We start from the raw sequence: 15,638 nt of genomic DNA, 5'->3' as shown, positions 1-15,638 counted from the left end.
GAGGGAGATTAAGAAAAAAAACGAGTGGAAGATAGTTGGTTGGCTGTAGTACCAAAGCAAAATAGAAAGATGACCAGAATACAGAGAGTCTGGCAAAGGAAAGGGTTAAGGATTTTTTTTTTTTTTAATGATGGAAGAGAAACAAGAAATGAAATATGGATTGATATACCAAGAAAAAGTGAAACATAATGGTGAAAATTTGAGAAAATTATTTTCTGAAAGTCTGCCTCTCAGGGAAGCCTTACTGGCCTTCTGCAATATGTTTTACATTCCCAATGAGCCTTGCACTTTTCCTTCAAAATATTCATCATACTTATAATTACTTGTTCAGTACCTGGTTTCAGCACTAGATTGCCATCCACTCTTCCAAGAGGGTCACCATGGCTGTCTGCTGAACCTCCAGCACATAGAAGGAACTGCATGCCTGGCTCATAGGAAATACTCAAAAGAGATTTGATGTATAAGTACTTGACAGAGTCATAGATTCTCTCTCTCTCTCTCTCTCTCTCTCTCTCTCTCTCTCTCTCTCTCTCTGTGTCTCTCTCTCTCCCCCTCTCCCTTCCTTCCTCCCTCCCTCCCTCCGCAGTGTGGAGAAAATGCCAGAGACACAATAGATTTGACGAATACTTGCTAAGTGAATGAATCTTCTCAGTGAAAAAGGAAGTAGTCTCATCTACTGAGATGAGAATAACTATATTTTGAGTTCTCACAGTGTGCTAGGCACTCTGTTAAGCACTTACTTGCGCTTAAGCTAAATGTTGTAACAGGTAAGCCACAGTATTTCAGTGGTTTACATAATAAAAGTTTATTTCTTACTCACTGACACTATGAAAGGGCTGCTCCTGATTGACAGGCAGCTCCTCTTTCAGAGATGTAGACACTTTATTCCAGCTGCACCATCTCTTACACCCTCACCTGCAAATGGGGGAAGAGGATGAGAATGAGGCACATGGCCCCATATGGGCTAGGAAGCCACTTCCTTGGGATGGCTTTATATTATAGAAACAAGAACATGAATTGGTTGACACCTAGCCATCACTTTCACATGTGAGTTATTTACTATTTATAATACCTGTAAAGGAAGTACTGTTATTATCCTCATTTTGCAGATAAACCTACCGAGGCTTAGACCTGTCCAAAAATAATAAGGTTCAGATTTGAGATTTAAAGTCAGGTTCGGGTCCATCTGACTCAGTAGCTTCTGTTCATACCTGCTAGACCTTTGGTTCTCAAGTGGTGGTGATTTTGCCCCCGTGGAACATTTGGCAGTGCCTGTAGACATTTTTCAAGGTTGGGGGAGAGCTACTGACATCTATTGGGTAGAGGCCAGGGATGCTACTCAATATCCCACTATGCATAAGACATCCCCACCCCCAGCCAACCCCTACAAAAACGTATCCAGCTCAAAATGTCAATAGGGCCAAAGTTGAGAAACTCTGAACTAGACTGTATACCACCCATGATGAATGAGAGTGGAGGCAAAACATGACTGAAAAGATTAAGAACAGCTGCTGTGAGGGATGAGCTAAGTGTTACTTATGAAAAGGTATAAAGGATTGGCAAAGAGCAGAGAGGTGCTGGTGGTTGTTGAATGGGGAGGAAGGTAAGTGGTCCTATTAATTTTCGATCAGCTACTTGGCATTTCTGGGACTTGTTAGTATTTTTAAAGAAGTAAATGATTCATATTTTACAGGATGAATATATTATCCTTGAATTCATTTTATTTCTGAACTTAGGGAGACAAGAGTCGTCCTTTCATTACGTCCAGTCCTACAAATGGGGCTGAAACTGTTGCAGAAGGCTGGGTCTCTCAAAACCCTAATAGCAATTATTTTGGTGATGTACATTTTTATGACTATATCAGTGATTGCTGGAACTGGAAAGTTTTCCCAAAAGCTCGATTTGCATCTGAATATGGATATCAGTCCTGGCCATCCTTCAGTACATTAGAAAAGGTAAGTCATCTTTTTGATTTTCTAATGTTTCAGAATGATAGAGTGTGGGCATGTGTTTCTTCTGACCACTGGTTCAGAAAATCATATGAAACCTACATCTTATTTAAATGAAAGTTTGAGAAGCAGATGGAGGAAAATAGATTTTTTAAACCTTTGGGGATTACTTTTCTATATTGCTTTTACTATGTTCCTTCAGGAGCACTGAGAGCACTAAATGGGGCCCAGTGGTTGCTTAAGCCTGACTTATATCACACATGGAGATAACTCTTACTTGCTACAATAACTCTTACTTGTAAATCATATCCTGCAACTGTTTTACCATTTACAGATATTCAGAACTGGATATTTCACTACAGGAATAGGGTAAATGTGATAAGTAAACCCTAGTCTAATGTTATCATCTTACCTTTTCTCTCCTCTTTTGCCTCCTATTCCATTTTTCCTCCCTCAACTCCTCTTCCTCCCTCGTTTTCATCGCGTTGGTGTGTTTTATTTTCTGTATGGATTTTTCACTCTCTCTGTTCCTAAAGATTCAGTTTCAGCATTGTGTATATTCTTCTTAAAATAGCTTTATTGAGATATAATGCACTTGCCATACAATGCACCCATTTAATGTGTACAATTTAATAGTCTTCAGTATATTCACAGAGATGTGCAGCCAGCACCACAATCTAATTTTAGAACATTTTTTATCACTCAAAAGAAACCCTGAACCTATTAGCAGCCACCCCCTATTTTTCCCTATCCCTCCTCCCCAGTCTTAGACACTACTAATCTAATTTCTGTGTCTATAGTTTTCCTTACTCTTTATATTTCATATAATTGGAATAAAATAATACGTGGTCTTTTGAGACTGATTCTTTGACTAGGTGTGTTTTCAGGGTTCATCCATGTTGACCATGTATTAGTATGTTCCTTTTCTTTATTGCTGATTAACATTCTGTTGCATGGATATACTACGTTTTGTTTATCTATTTATCAGTTGATGGACATTTGCATTATTTCCTCTGTTTGGCTATTAGGAATAATGCTGCTGGGAACATTTGTGTACCTGTTTTGTGAATATATGTTTTCAGTTCTACTGAATGTATATCTAGGAGCGGAATTGCTGGGTCATATGGTAGCTCTATCTTTAATATTCTAAGGAACTGTCAAATTGTTTTCTGTAGCGATTGCACCATTTTGCATTTCTACCAGCAAGGTATTAGGGTTCCAATTTCTCTACATCCTTGCCAAAACTTGCTATTTTCTTTTTTTCTTCACATTTCCCTGGGAATTTACATTTACAGGAAATTTGCATATCGTTGATGACTAATCATGTTGAGCATTGTTTTCATGTGCTTACTGGCCATTTGTATGTCTTCCTTTGAGAAATGTCTATTCAAATCCTTTAGCCATTTGTTTTTTTAATCGAGACAGGGTCTTGCTTTGTTGCCCAGGCTGGTGTGCAGTGGAGTGGTCATGACTCACTGCAGATTTGACCTCTCAGGCTGAAGCAATCCTCCTGCCTCATTCCCCCCAAGAAGCTGGGACTACAAGCATGTGCCAACACACCAAGCTAATTTTTGTATTTTTTGTAGAGACGGGATTTCACCAAATCATCCAGGCTGGTCTGGAACTGCTGAGCTCAAGTGATTGCCTACCTTGGCCTCCCAAAGTGCTGGGCTTATAGGCATGAGCCACTATGCACGTCCTGGTCATTTTAAAATTATTTGTCTTTATTTTATTGAGTTATGAAATTTTTAAAAATATTTTCTGGCTATAAGATTTTATCAGGTATTTGATTTGCAAATATTTTCTCCCAGTCTGTGGGATGTCACTTTATTCACTTTCATGGTATCACTTACAGCACAAAAAATTTAAATTTTGATGATGTTTTACTTACTAATCTTTTCTTTCTGGTGTTGCATCTAAGAAATCATTGCCTCACCCCAGATGGCAAAGGTTTATTTCTGTGTTGTCTTCTAAGAATTTTATAGTTTTAGCTCTTGCGTTCAAGTCTATGGTCATTTTGAGTTATATTTTATATGTGGTGGGAGGTAGGAGTTCAGGTTCATTCTTTTGCATGTGGATAGCCAGTTGTTCCAATAGCATATATTGAAAACACTATTCTTTTCCCCCATTGAACTCTTTTGGCCCTGAAAATCAATTGACCATAAAAGTTAGGGTTTATTTCTGAATTCTCAATTCTGTTCAAGTGGCATATTTCATGTCACTGTGCACTGTCTTGATTACTATAGCTTTGTAGTAAGTTTTGACATTAGGAAGTGTGAGTCCATCAGTTTTGTTCTTGTTTTCAATTTTTTTTTTTTTTTTTTACTATCCTGGGTGCCTTGCATTTCCTAATGAGTCTTGGAATCTATTTGCCAATTTCTGCAGAAAAGTTAGCTGGGATTTTGATAGGGATTATGTTGAATCTGTTGATCAGTTTGTGAGTATTGCCATCTAGTCATATTAAATCTTCTGACATAAGAACATGGGATGTCTTCTTTAATTTCTTTCAACAATGTAGTTTTCAGTGTACCAGTCTCACAATTCTTTGGCTTACTTATTCCTAAGTGTTTTATTCTTCTTGATGCTATTGTAAATAAAATTATTTTCTTAATTTCATTTTTAGATTGTTCATTGCTAATGTATAAAAATACAAATGATTTTTGTATATTGAGCTTGAATGCTACAACGTGGCCAATCTCATTTATTAGCTCTAATAATATTTTGGAGGATATTCTTTAGCATTTTCTATATATAAGATCATGTCATCTATAAATAGAGGTATTAATAATATTACTTCTTCCTTTCCAATCTGGAAGCCTTTTATTTGATTTTCTTACTTAATTTCCCTGGCTAGAACTTTTCATACAATGTAGAAAATGGGTGGGAAGACAAGATATCCTTGAGTTGTTCTTTTTCTTAGGGGGGACATTTCAGTCTTTTACTATTTAGTGTGATATTGACAATAGGTTTTTAGTAGATGTCCTTTATAAGGTCAAGGAAGTTCCCTTTTATTTCTAGTTAGCTGAGTGCTTATATCGTGAAAGAATGTTGCATTGTTTCAAGTGCTTTTTCTTCGTCTATTGAAATGATTGTGTAGTTTTGCTCTCCCTGCATCAGTTGTGTAAAGTAACCACAAAAAAAAAGTCTTTCAAGACAATTTCAAAATCTTTTTAAATTTCACCAACTGAACACAACTATATTTGCTTATTCACATTGAAGTTATACTGTACTTTTAACTTTAATGATGTCATAACCTTAGCTCTACCCTTGGTTTTTTAAAATTTAAAAATTAACAAAAAATTGTGTATATCTATTGTGTACTACATGATGTTTTGAAACATATATACATTGTGAAATTCCATACCCCCTTTTTAAATTGTTTCCAAATTGTAGGGCTAATTATCTTTTGGGAATACTATTGTTTCAGAGTGAAGGAGGATGAAGTTCAGTATCCGGATGCAGGCAGGAACAAGTGTTGAGAGTGGGAAGGAAGGAATGAAGGAAGCAAGAATATTTGCTGAATACTTGCTGTGTACCACGTACTCGTTCTTTAATTCGACAATAAGCTGCCCACTCCACTTTGAGACCCAGGAGGAAATCAAATTACTGTAAGAGGACGCAGATAGAACTCCCACCCTGCAGTGCTTTGATTTCCTCTTGGGCCTCAGTCAAAGTGGAGGGGGTCGATTATTGTCTAATAAAAGAATGAGTACCTGGTACACAAGCAATAATTCAGTAAATATTCTTGCTTCCTTCATTCCTTCCTTCCCACTCTCAGAAATAAGCAGCTGGGTTCAGACTGACTCTCTGTCTCCAGAGCTGATTTTCTTTTCACCACACTTTAGAAAGATTAGTGTTAGGAATTGCTAAACCTTTTCCTTAAATCTATAATAATTTCTACTGGCCTCCTTCAAATAATGGAATTATTTTTATCCCATGTTTTTGTGAAATGCCTGATGATGTTCAGAGATAATAAACACTATATTTTAAAATAGAGAAAGTTAAGGATAAGTACTGCTCATTATGAATCGTTTGTTATCTCGATTTACTCATCTCTTTTTAAGCTACACTGCTTAGTTGGGAATTTGAATAGGTAATTGGGAAAATAAAAGAAACCAATAGAACAACTAAATAAAACTTTGGCTCTTTTATTTAGAAGCTTTTTCATGTATTCAACAAATTGATTAAAACATATCTCTTTAATTTGGGATACATTGATTTTTCATAAAATATAATATTTTCAACATGCGGTTATCAATATTGCACAGTGATTAAAAGTTTGGGCTTTGGAATAAACAGAACTGGATTGAATATGAGAGCTACCACTCATTATCTGTATTATCTTGGACAGATTATGTAATCTTTCTGAATTTCAGTTTCTTCATCTGTAAATTGGGGTTAATAGTAGTAAATACCTCGTGTGTGTGTGTGTGTGTGTGTGCATGTAGATATGCACATGTGCATGTGTTCATGAGTAAAGATTACGTTAACTAATACATTGAAGCACTTATCACTGTACCTGACACAGTGAGAGCCCATGAAGTGTAAACTATTATTACCTTTAGTATAGTCCATTTTAATCATATTATTTGTATGAAAGTTTCATTTTCTTCAGATCCTTCTGGGTTTAATGAACTAGGGACTGGAGCTAGATTGCATTAGATTTGGATACTGAACAAGTTATTCAACCTTTCTGTGCTTGGTTTTCACACCTGTAAAATGGGATGATAATTGTACCTACTCATAGAGTTTGTTTTGTTTTTTGTTTTGAGAGAGGGTCTAGCTGTGTCACCCAGGCTGGAGTGCAGTGGCATGATCATGGCTCACTGCAGCCTCAAACTCGTGGGCTCAAGCAGTCATCCCACTTTAGCCTCCCAAGTAGCTGGGACTACAGGCCTGTGCCACCACACCGGGCTAATTTTTTATTTTCATTTTTGTAGAGATGGGGTCTCACTATGTTGTCCAGTCTGGTCTTGAACTCCTGGGCTCAAGCGATCCTCCCACCTTAGCCTCTCAAAGTGCTGCGATTACAGGTGTGAACCACTGCACCTGGCCGGGTTTTTATGAGTATTAAATAAGTTAATATATATTTTTTAAGTTAATAGTCTTAAAGTAATTAGAACTTTGCCTGGCCCTTTCCAGTTCTTTCTGGTAATATTATTATAGCTGAAATTTGAAAGATTTTCAGACCATAGTTATAAGAAGGTAGAAAGCTTCCCATATAACTAAAGATCAGGTTTACTGATTATGGGATAGACCCAAATTATTACAAATAAGAAGGCTGCATGGCCCAAAGGTGTATTTCAGACTTTGAAAAGGAGGAAGGACACTCCTATGTGAAAGCTAAAAATGTTGAGCTCAAAGAAGTAGAGTGGAATAGTGATTACTAGAGGGTGGGAAGGGTTGTGGGGGAGGGGCAATAGAGGTTGGTTAATTATATTAACTAACCTCTAAACCAACCAAATTAACCAACCAATGAAAATTATAGCTAGATGGGAAAATTAAGTTCTAGTGTTCTATAGCACTTTGGGGTAACTATAGTTAATAATAATTTATTGTGTATTTTCAGATAGCTAGAAGAGAGAATTTTGAAAGTTCCCAACACAAAGAAATGATAAATGTTTGAGGTGATGAATTTACTTATTACCCTGATTTGATCCTTATACATTGTATACATGTATCAGATTATAACATGGTACCCCATAAATGTGTACACTTATTGTGTCAATTAAAAATAATAAACATAAATAAATTAAGAGGAGGAAGCATAGGAAGAAGATATTGATAAAAGATGTGCATCTAGAATGTGTACGAGATGATTGTAAATGTGAATCTCTCTTTTAAATACATAATAGGAGTAGTTAGCATTCTTTAATTCTGGTGGTGGCATTTTGGAAAAACATCTGTAATTAGGAAAAACTTCCAAATTTAATATGGCTAGTGTACATTTCTTATATTTGGGTATGAATCAGTTCCTGAGGAATAACCTTTTCCTTTTACAGTAATGGGCCCATGTGTTGCTTAATTACTGGGAATGAGAAGTCATACTTTATGAACAGGGATTAAGCTTTTTAAATTTTCAAGTTTTTGGGTGGAGGGGCAGACTATGTTTTATCAAAGTCTGTGTAACTTGAATTAAAACTGGGTATTTTCAGATGTAGCCAGCAATTGTCTTCTTTCTTTCTTAAGTGCTAACAGTGCATTAAATTATAGACCTAGAAGCCAGAATTATTGCTTTTATTCTCTGTTTTTGTAGAAGGTATACTCCAACATATGTGAGTTTTTTTACTTTGCTTTTTAATTTGAGCTGATGGTAAAAGAAAGATCCTGTACATTAGGATAAAACAGATAAAATAAAGATCCTATAATTTGGGCCTGGCTTAAAAAATGAAAGATTGATTTTTTTAAGGGAGAGAAGTAACATTATTTGGTTTGTGTCTTCAACAATATAAAAATTAAACATATGTATCAGTTTCATTTAGTAATCACTGAGAAACAGGTGAGCAGTGTAAGTGCTAAAGCATTTACTCTCATAATATTCCTTTTACAGTGTAATAGGTGTTTTATTTCTATTTAAGAATTGTGACAGTTTTAACAGAGTGTCAATTGCATTCTATTATTAAGTTTTGACAAATGAATACTGGATAAAATATTTACCTAAGTAGATAAAATGATATTTTAAAATACATATAGTAAATGTTTCAAAAACCAGCAATATGTTTTGATAAAACAAGAGTCTTACGAGAAACACCAAAATATAACTTTCTTAGTTGGAGGAAGGGAGGATATACATACCAAACCCTGGTTTTGTGATTCCACTTTCCACAAGGTTAGTCCTTCACTGACAACAAGTAGGATGGCAAAACATTTATGAAACTGGAGCCACAGAACAAACTTCGAGCTCTTTTAACTTTCGAGCTCTGTCTAACTTTCCAGATTTGTTAGGAACTTATAGAAAAGTAGTTTTACTGCCAACTTTCAGATTTCTGATTTTTTTTTTTTTTCTTTTTTTTGAGACAGAGTGTCGCTCTGTGGCCCAGTCTGGAGTGCAGTGGCCGGATCTCAGCTCACTGCAAGCTCCGCTTCCCAGGTTCACGCCATTCTGCTGCCTCAGCCTCCCGAGTAGCTGGGACTACAGGTGCCCGCCACCTCGCCTGGCTAGTTTTTTGTATTTTTAGTAGAGACGGGGTTTCACCATGTTAGCCAGGATGGTCTCGATCTCCTGACCTCGTGATCCACCCGTTTCAGCCTCCCAAAGTGCTGGGATTACAGGCTTGAGCCACCGCGCCCGGCCCCTCAGATTTCTAATTCTTATTCTTTATTCGAAAGGTCTCATCTACAGAGGACTGGTCTTTCAGTAGCAAGTTTTCACTTCATCGACAACATCACGAAGGTGGTAACAAACAAATGCTTTATCAGGCTGGACTTCATTTCAAACTCCCCAAAAGCACAGATCCATTACGCACATTTAAAGATACCATCTACCTTACTCAGGTAAGTCGTTTTCATTCTAGAGTTGAACAGGTTCCTGCAATTAATGTAAGAGATTGTGTAGATTTTGTAGGTCATATATGGTGAAAACTATTCAAGTTTTCATTCTACTGGTTAAGGAATTTATTGTCTTCAAAGAACATATATGATGACACATAGGACATGAAATAGTTCATTTTTGGCATTTGCCTCTCTTACAAAAACAGCTCACAAAATTCTGAAAGAAATTGTGTATGAAAATATTCTCGGCCGGGCGCGGTGGCTCAAGCCTGTAATCCCAGCACTTTGGGAGGCCGAGACGGGCGGATCACGAGGTCAGGAGATCGAGACCATCCTGGCTAACACGGTGAAACCCCGTCTCTACTAAAAAATACAAAAAAACTAGCCGGGCGAGGTGGCGGGCGCCTGTAGTCCCAGCTACTCGGGAGGCTGAGGCAGGAGAATGGAGTGAACTCGGGGGGCGGAGCTTGCAGTGAGCTGAGATCCGGCCACTGCACTCCAGCCTGGGCGACAGAGCAAGACTCCGTCTCAAAAAAAAAAAAAAAAAAAAAAAAAAAGAAAATATTCTCTACTTCAAGATTGCTCTAAAGGTTTAGTAATTAAGGCAGTGCCATTTCCCAAGGATAAAAATAGAACAACGGAACACAATAGAGTCCAGAAACAGATCCCTGTATAATATGGACACCTGATTTCTGGCTGTGATGCCAGCACAATTGAATATGAAAAGAATCATTTATCAATAAACAGTGCTGTATCATGTGGATGCCTTTATGGGAAAAGAAGTGAACTTGACCCCCTATACAAATTAATTTGATTGTTGGGCGTGGTGGCACACACCTGTAGTCCCAACTACTTGGGAGGCTGAGGTGGAAGGATTGATTGAGCCCAGGAGTTTGAGACTAGCCTGGACAAAATATCAAGAACCCCATCTCTAAAAAATAAATGAATAATAAATTTTAGAAATTTCATTTGATCAATGACTGAAGACTCAAATGTGAAGGGTACTACAATAAAGCTTCAGGAAAACATGGAATAGCTTCATGATTTTGGGATAGGTAAGAGTTTTTATATAGAACATAGAAAGCACTAACTAGAAAAGAAAATATTGATAAATTTATACTCCACTGAAATTATGGACACCATTAAGTATAAAAAACACCATTAAGAGAGAAAAAAGGCAAGCCACAAATTGGGGACCAGTAGTTTTAATTCATATATTTGATAAAAGATTTGTATCCAGGATAAAGCAATTCTTATTGCTTTCTATAAAGAAATAAGAAAAAGCCAGACAATCTATTTATTTAAAAATGGACAAAAGTCTTGAATAGGTACTTCACCAAAGAAGATATCCAAAGGGTCAATAAATACATGAAAATGTACCCAATCTTGTTTTAAATAAAGAACATGCAAATCACAAGAAGAGAAAACCAAACACCGCATGTTCTCACTCATAGGTGGGAACTGAACAATGAGATCACTTGGACTAGGGAAGGGGAACATCACACACTGGGGCCTATCATGGGGAGCGGGGAGGGGGGAGGGATTGCATTGGGGAGTTATACATTATATAAATGATGAATTGATGGGTGCTGATGAGTTCATGGGTGCAGCACACCAACATGGCACAAGTATACGTATGTAACAAACCTGCATGTTATGCACATGTACCCTAGAACTTAAAGTATAATAAAAAATAAATAAATAAATACTAAAAAAAAAAAAAAAAAAGAACATGCAAATTAAAGCCAAACCAGGATACCCCTACACACCCAGCAGAATGGCTAAAATTAAAAAGATTGACAATACCAACTGCTGGTGAGGAAGAGAGACAGCTGGACACTTTAGACGTTGTTAGTAGGAGTTTAAATGTGTTTAACCACTTTGGAAAATTTTATAGCAGTTTCTACCTAAGCTAAATGTTTGCTTCCTGTTTGAATCAGCATTTCTGCTCCTAGCTATCCCCCTAAGAAAAATGAATTAATATGTCCACTAATGGATATCTCAAATAATGTTCATAGCAGCACTATTCACAATAGCCCCAAAGTAGAAACAACCTAAATGTCCTTTAACAGGAGAATTTATAAACAAATTGTAGTATATTCATACAGTGGAATACTCCATGGCAATAAAAAAAGAATAAACTACTGATAATCAGCATGAACTTGGATGAGTCTCACAGATATTACATTGAGTAAAGGAAACCAGACATAAAAGAATACATAACTGTATTGATTTCTTTTATATTGAAATTTAAGTATGTTATAGAAAATAGTACAGATTAGAAAAAAGAACAATCAGGATGATAGAGAGCCACGTAGTATTAACTACTCTTGTGGAGGAGGGTGTGAGCAGTGATTAGGAAGGGGTACAAGAGAACTTTCTGTTTTCTATCTTGACCTGAGTGGTAGTTACATGGATGTATGCATATATCGAGATTTGTGAATGTTACAACGTGCAACTTGCTGGATTTTAAAAACAGTTCTATCAAGGTATGATGGACATATCATAAAATCCACACATCTGAAGAGTACAGTTAAGTGATATTTATAGAGTGGTGCAACCATCACTATGGTCCGATTTTAGAATATTTTTGTCATTCTAGAAAGAACCCTTGTACCCATTTACAGTCACTCCCCTTTCCCACCTCCAGCCACAGGACAACATAAATCTATTTTCTGTCTCTATAGATTTTACTTTTCTCAGCATTTCATGTAAATGGAATTATACAATACGTGATCTTTTGCATCTGGCTTCTTTCATCTAGCATAAAGTTTTTGAAGATCATCCACGTTATAGCATGTAGTTCATGTCCATTTTCTTGCCAAATACTATTCAGTTGTATGGATATACACATTTTGCTTATCCATTCATCAGATTCATCTGTTGATGGACATTTGTTATATTGTATTCCAATTTTTGGCTATTATGAATAATGCTGTTATGAATACTCATATACAAATCTTCGCATGGACATAGATTTCCTTTTAAAAGGGTAGAAATATACTAATGGAATTGCTGAGTTATATAACAAATTTATGTTTATCTTTTTAGGAAACTGCCAAACTGAATTTTGGATGATGTTTTCATTTTACTTTTTTCATTTGTCTATTTTAGTTCATGAACCTGTGACCACACTTAAGACTCCATTAAAGTCACTACTTATTTACCTGCTGTTTTTGTCATACGTGTTTGAAGTTCTTAGAGAGGAGGTAAAAGCATAATCCCAATCATAAAAGTTGATCTGAAGTAGATAGGAAATTTTTAAAAACATAATCACAGTTAAATTTTCCTATCTTAGTATCTAAAAACGTACGAATTTTAATCCAAACTCATGCTCACACCTTCATCAGTTTTCTCCTATAGGAAAACATAAACCCCATGATAGAAGCTAAAGCAGAAAACTGTAATCTTTTTTAGAAGGTGATGAAATGATTAGGAGAATTTTAATGTTTCAATCATAATCTTATGGGTTAGGACAGTTTTGCCAGGGTAATGTGTAATTCTCGAACTTACCAGAACACAAGGTTAAAGGCAATGCTGGTGTCTGTCCCTTGAAACGTGTTGCACTTTATCTTTGAAGTTTTCTGCAGATAATACTCTGTTAAAGTGTTCTGATATATAAAATAGGCTGATTAGTATTTGTGTGTGTGTGTGTAAGAGACTTTTCTGCTATTGTTTTTTATGCTGCATTTTCTCCTTCAGCTGTTTATTACTGTAACTTTATTCTTTTCCTCAAAATTATATTCCAAGAACTGACAGAAATAATTTTTCTTTTCAGAACTGATCAGCATTCAAGGTCCATAGTTAGGAACTGGGCATACAGGTGGAGTTATTTGTTGCCGGTTTTTGTTGGTGATGGTTTTGTCTGAGAATTTAGCACTGGTGTCCTCTCGGGCTTTGGCTCAGGATTGGACTTGTCCTCGTGTGGCTTGTGAGTGTCTACCGTGGCACTTTCCAACCTACTAGATGAGATCTCTGAGGAAAGAAATCAGAGTTATGATTATTTTGTTTTGTTTTCAGTGTCAGATTTTCTTGACTGAAATATAGACAGAAAATGTTAGGGTTTTAGGGTTTTTCCTTCTTACTTTGATTTTAGAACAGTCCTCTTTAATCTGTGTATTAGAAATAAAACACTTCTCTGTTCCATTTTCTATATTCCTACTCCCACTCCTGTTCTTTTTCTCATAGTCTGTCATACTATTCTGAGGAACAGACTGCTTGCCTGTGTGCCACTTTTTAGACGGTTTATTAATTAAGGAATATTTGCAACTGTCAACAAAGTCTTCGCTGAGAAAGCTGTCCAGTAAATTTCTTCACATTTAGATCCTTCCCTATCTTCTCTTTATCTTATAACCATAAAGATATCCCTATGGGCTCTTGCCTCTTTAATTCTCCTAGTATTCCAGGATAATTTTGCCTCACCTTTTACTATCCCCCTTTCCCTGTTATATTGTATTCCAAATAGCCCATATACATGAGCACACCCTCTTAAGCTATGTTACACAGATCTCACTCTCTAGTTTGAGGACCAGCTATCTAAACGAACACATCTAAACTAACTTTTAAGTGACTTACTCTACCAGCATGGCCTCTTATTGGCCACTAAGAGAGTAGGCCAGGCCAAGGACATTAATTACCAAGCCCTTAGCTAGTGCTTTTGTTTATTCTTCATGTATCTATTGAACATCTAATGATGGCTTGGGGATGTTCTTGAGAAACTCATTTTCTTTAGGGGCCCATTTTATCTTCCCATGCTGTAAGTAACCTGATCATAAGAACTAAGGACAAAAGGTAGGTGATGCTGCAGGCCCAGGTTTTGATGATACCCGCTGCCCTAGAATAGTTGTGTGTTTGGTAAGTAGCACTGAGACACGATGGAAGATCCAGGCCATACTGAGCATTTAAGATGAGAGTAGGGTGGACAAAGGAGGGGAATGAAAGAGTGACCACTAACATTGTATATTATGTATTAGGAGTTTGTATAGGCATCATGTAATTTAAAAATCAAGCAAATATTTAGCATTCTTTGGGTATCTACTAAATGCCTGGTCCTGGGTCATGAAGTGCTTACACCCGTATCACTCTTTTCCATTTTATACATGAGTAAACAGGCTCAGAAAAGTTAAATATTTTGCCTAAGGACTCAGGGTAATGAATGGAGTAGGGTTTCTGCTTTTTAACTTGTAATATTCTGTCCCTTCACTGTTGCGATAATGGTGTTTGGTTAAATTGTTAACAGTAATTTTCAGCAATTAAGTGAAGTGGGCATCAGAAATTTGGCACGTTAAATAAAGACCTCATTAGAACGCTGGAGAAAACCAATGAAGCCAAAAGTTAGTTCTTGGAATAGATCAACAAAATTGACAAACCTTTAGCTAGACTGGCCCAGAAAAAAGAGAGGACACTCAAAATACTAAATTAGGAATGAAAGAGGAAATATTACTACTCACCTTACCAAAATAGATAAGGTGATAAGATAATATATACACAATTATATGGCAACAAATCAGATAATTTAGATGAAATGGATGAATTCCTAGAGAAACAACCCATGAAAACTGAATCAAGAAGAAATAGAAAATCTTAATAGCCCTATAACAACTAAGAATATTGAGTTAATTAAAAAACAAAAAAACCTTCCCCTAAAAAGAAAAATCCAGGACCAGATGGCTTCACTAGTGAATTCTAAGAACGTTTAAAGGAGAATTAAAAGAAATCCCTCATTAACGCTCTAAAAAAGTTAGTAATAAGAGGAGGAAACACTTAACTCATTCTGTGAAGCCAACATTACCTTGATACCAAAACCAGACAAATATATCTCATGAAAAGCAACCTATAGACTCATAATTCATGAATGTAGACAGAAAAAAATCCTCAATAAAATACTATCAATCCAAATCCAGCAGCGTATAAAAAGGATTGTATACCATAACTATGTGGGATTTATCCCAGGAATGTAAGATTGATTCGACATATGAAAGTTAATCAGTGTAATAAACCATATTAGTAAAGAAAGAAAAAATACACACGATCATCTCAATAGATGAAGAAAAAGCATTTGACAAATCTTATACTGTTGAAAAAAAGATTTTAAAACTTGCTTCAAATCTATAGTAAATCAAGACAGTGTGGTAATGACAAAAGACTAGGTATATATAATAGAATTTATAATATAAATTCAATAAAATTGAAAATCCA

At 36.1% G+C, this 15,638-nt stretch overlaps 1 protein-coding gene across 2 annotated transcripts in view; it reads left to right on the top strand.

Annotated features, from left to right (window-relative positions):
- The window catches only part of MANBA (mannosidase, beta A, lysosomal), a 149,051-nt gene that overhangs the window by 119,906 nt on the left and 13,507 nt on the right, over nucleotides 1–15,638 (top strand). For both annotated transcript variants that reach the window (XM_011943217.1, XM_011943218.1), the window contains 2 exons: nucleotides 1,737–1,955; nucleotides 9,279–9,443. In XM_011943217.1, coding sequence (XP_011798607.1) covers nucleotides 1,737–1,955; nucleotides 9,279–9,443 — 384 coding nt within the window. The remainder of the gene's footprint in view (nucleotides 1–1,736; nucleotides 1,956–9,278; nucleotides 9,444–15,638) is intronic.

Source organism: Colobus angolensis, unplaced genomic scaffold (genome assembly GCF_000951035.1).
Source record: "Colobus angolensis palliatus isolate OR3802 unplaced genomic scaffold, Cang.pa_1.0 Scaffold217, whole genome shotgun sequence".
In the NCBI taxonomy this organism is placed as follows: domain Eukaryota; kingdom Metazoa; phylum Chordata; class Mammalia; order Primates; family Cercopithecidae; genus Colobus; species Colobus angolensis.
Note: the sequence above shows the minus strand (reverse complement) of the source record. Positions and strands in the feature narration are given on the sequence as shown.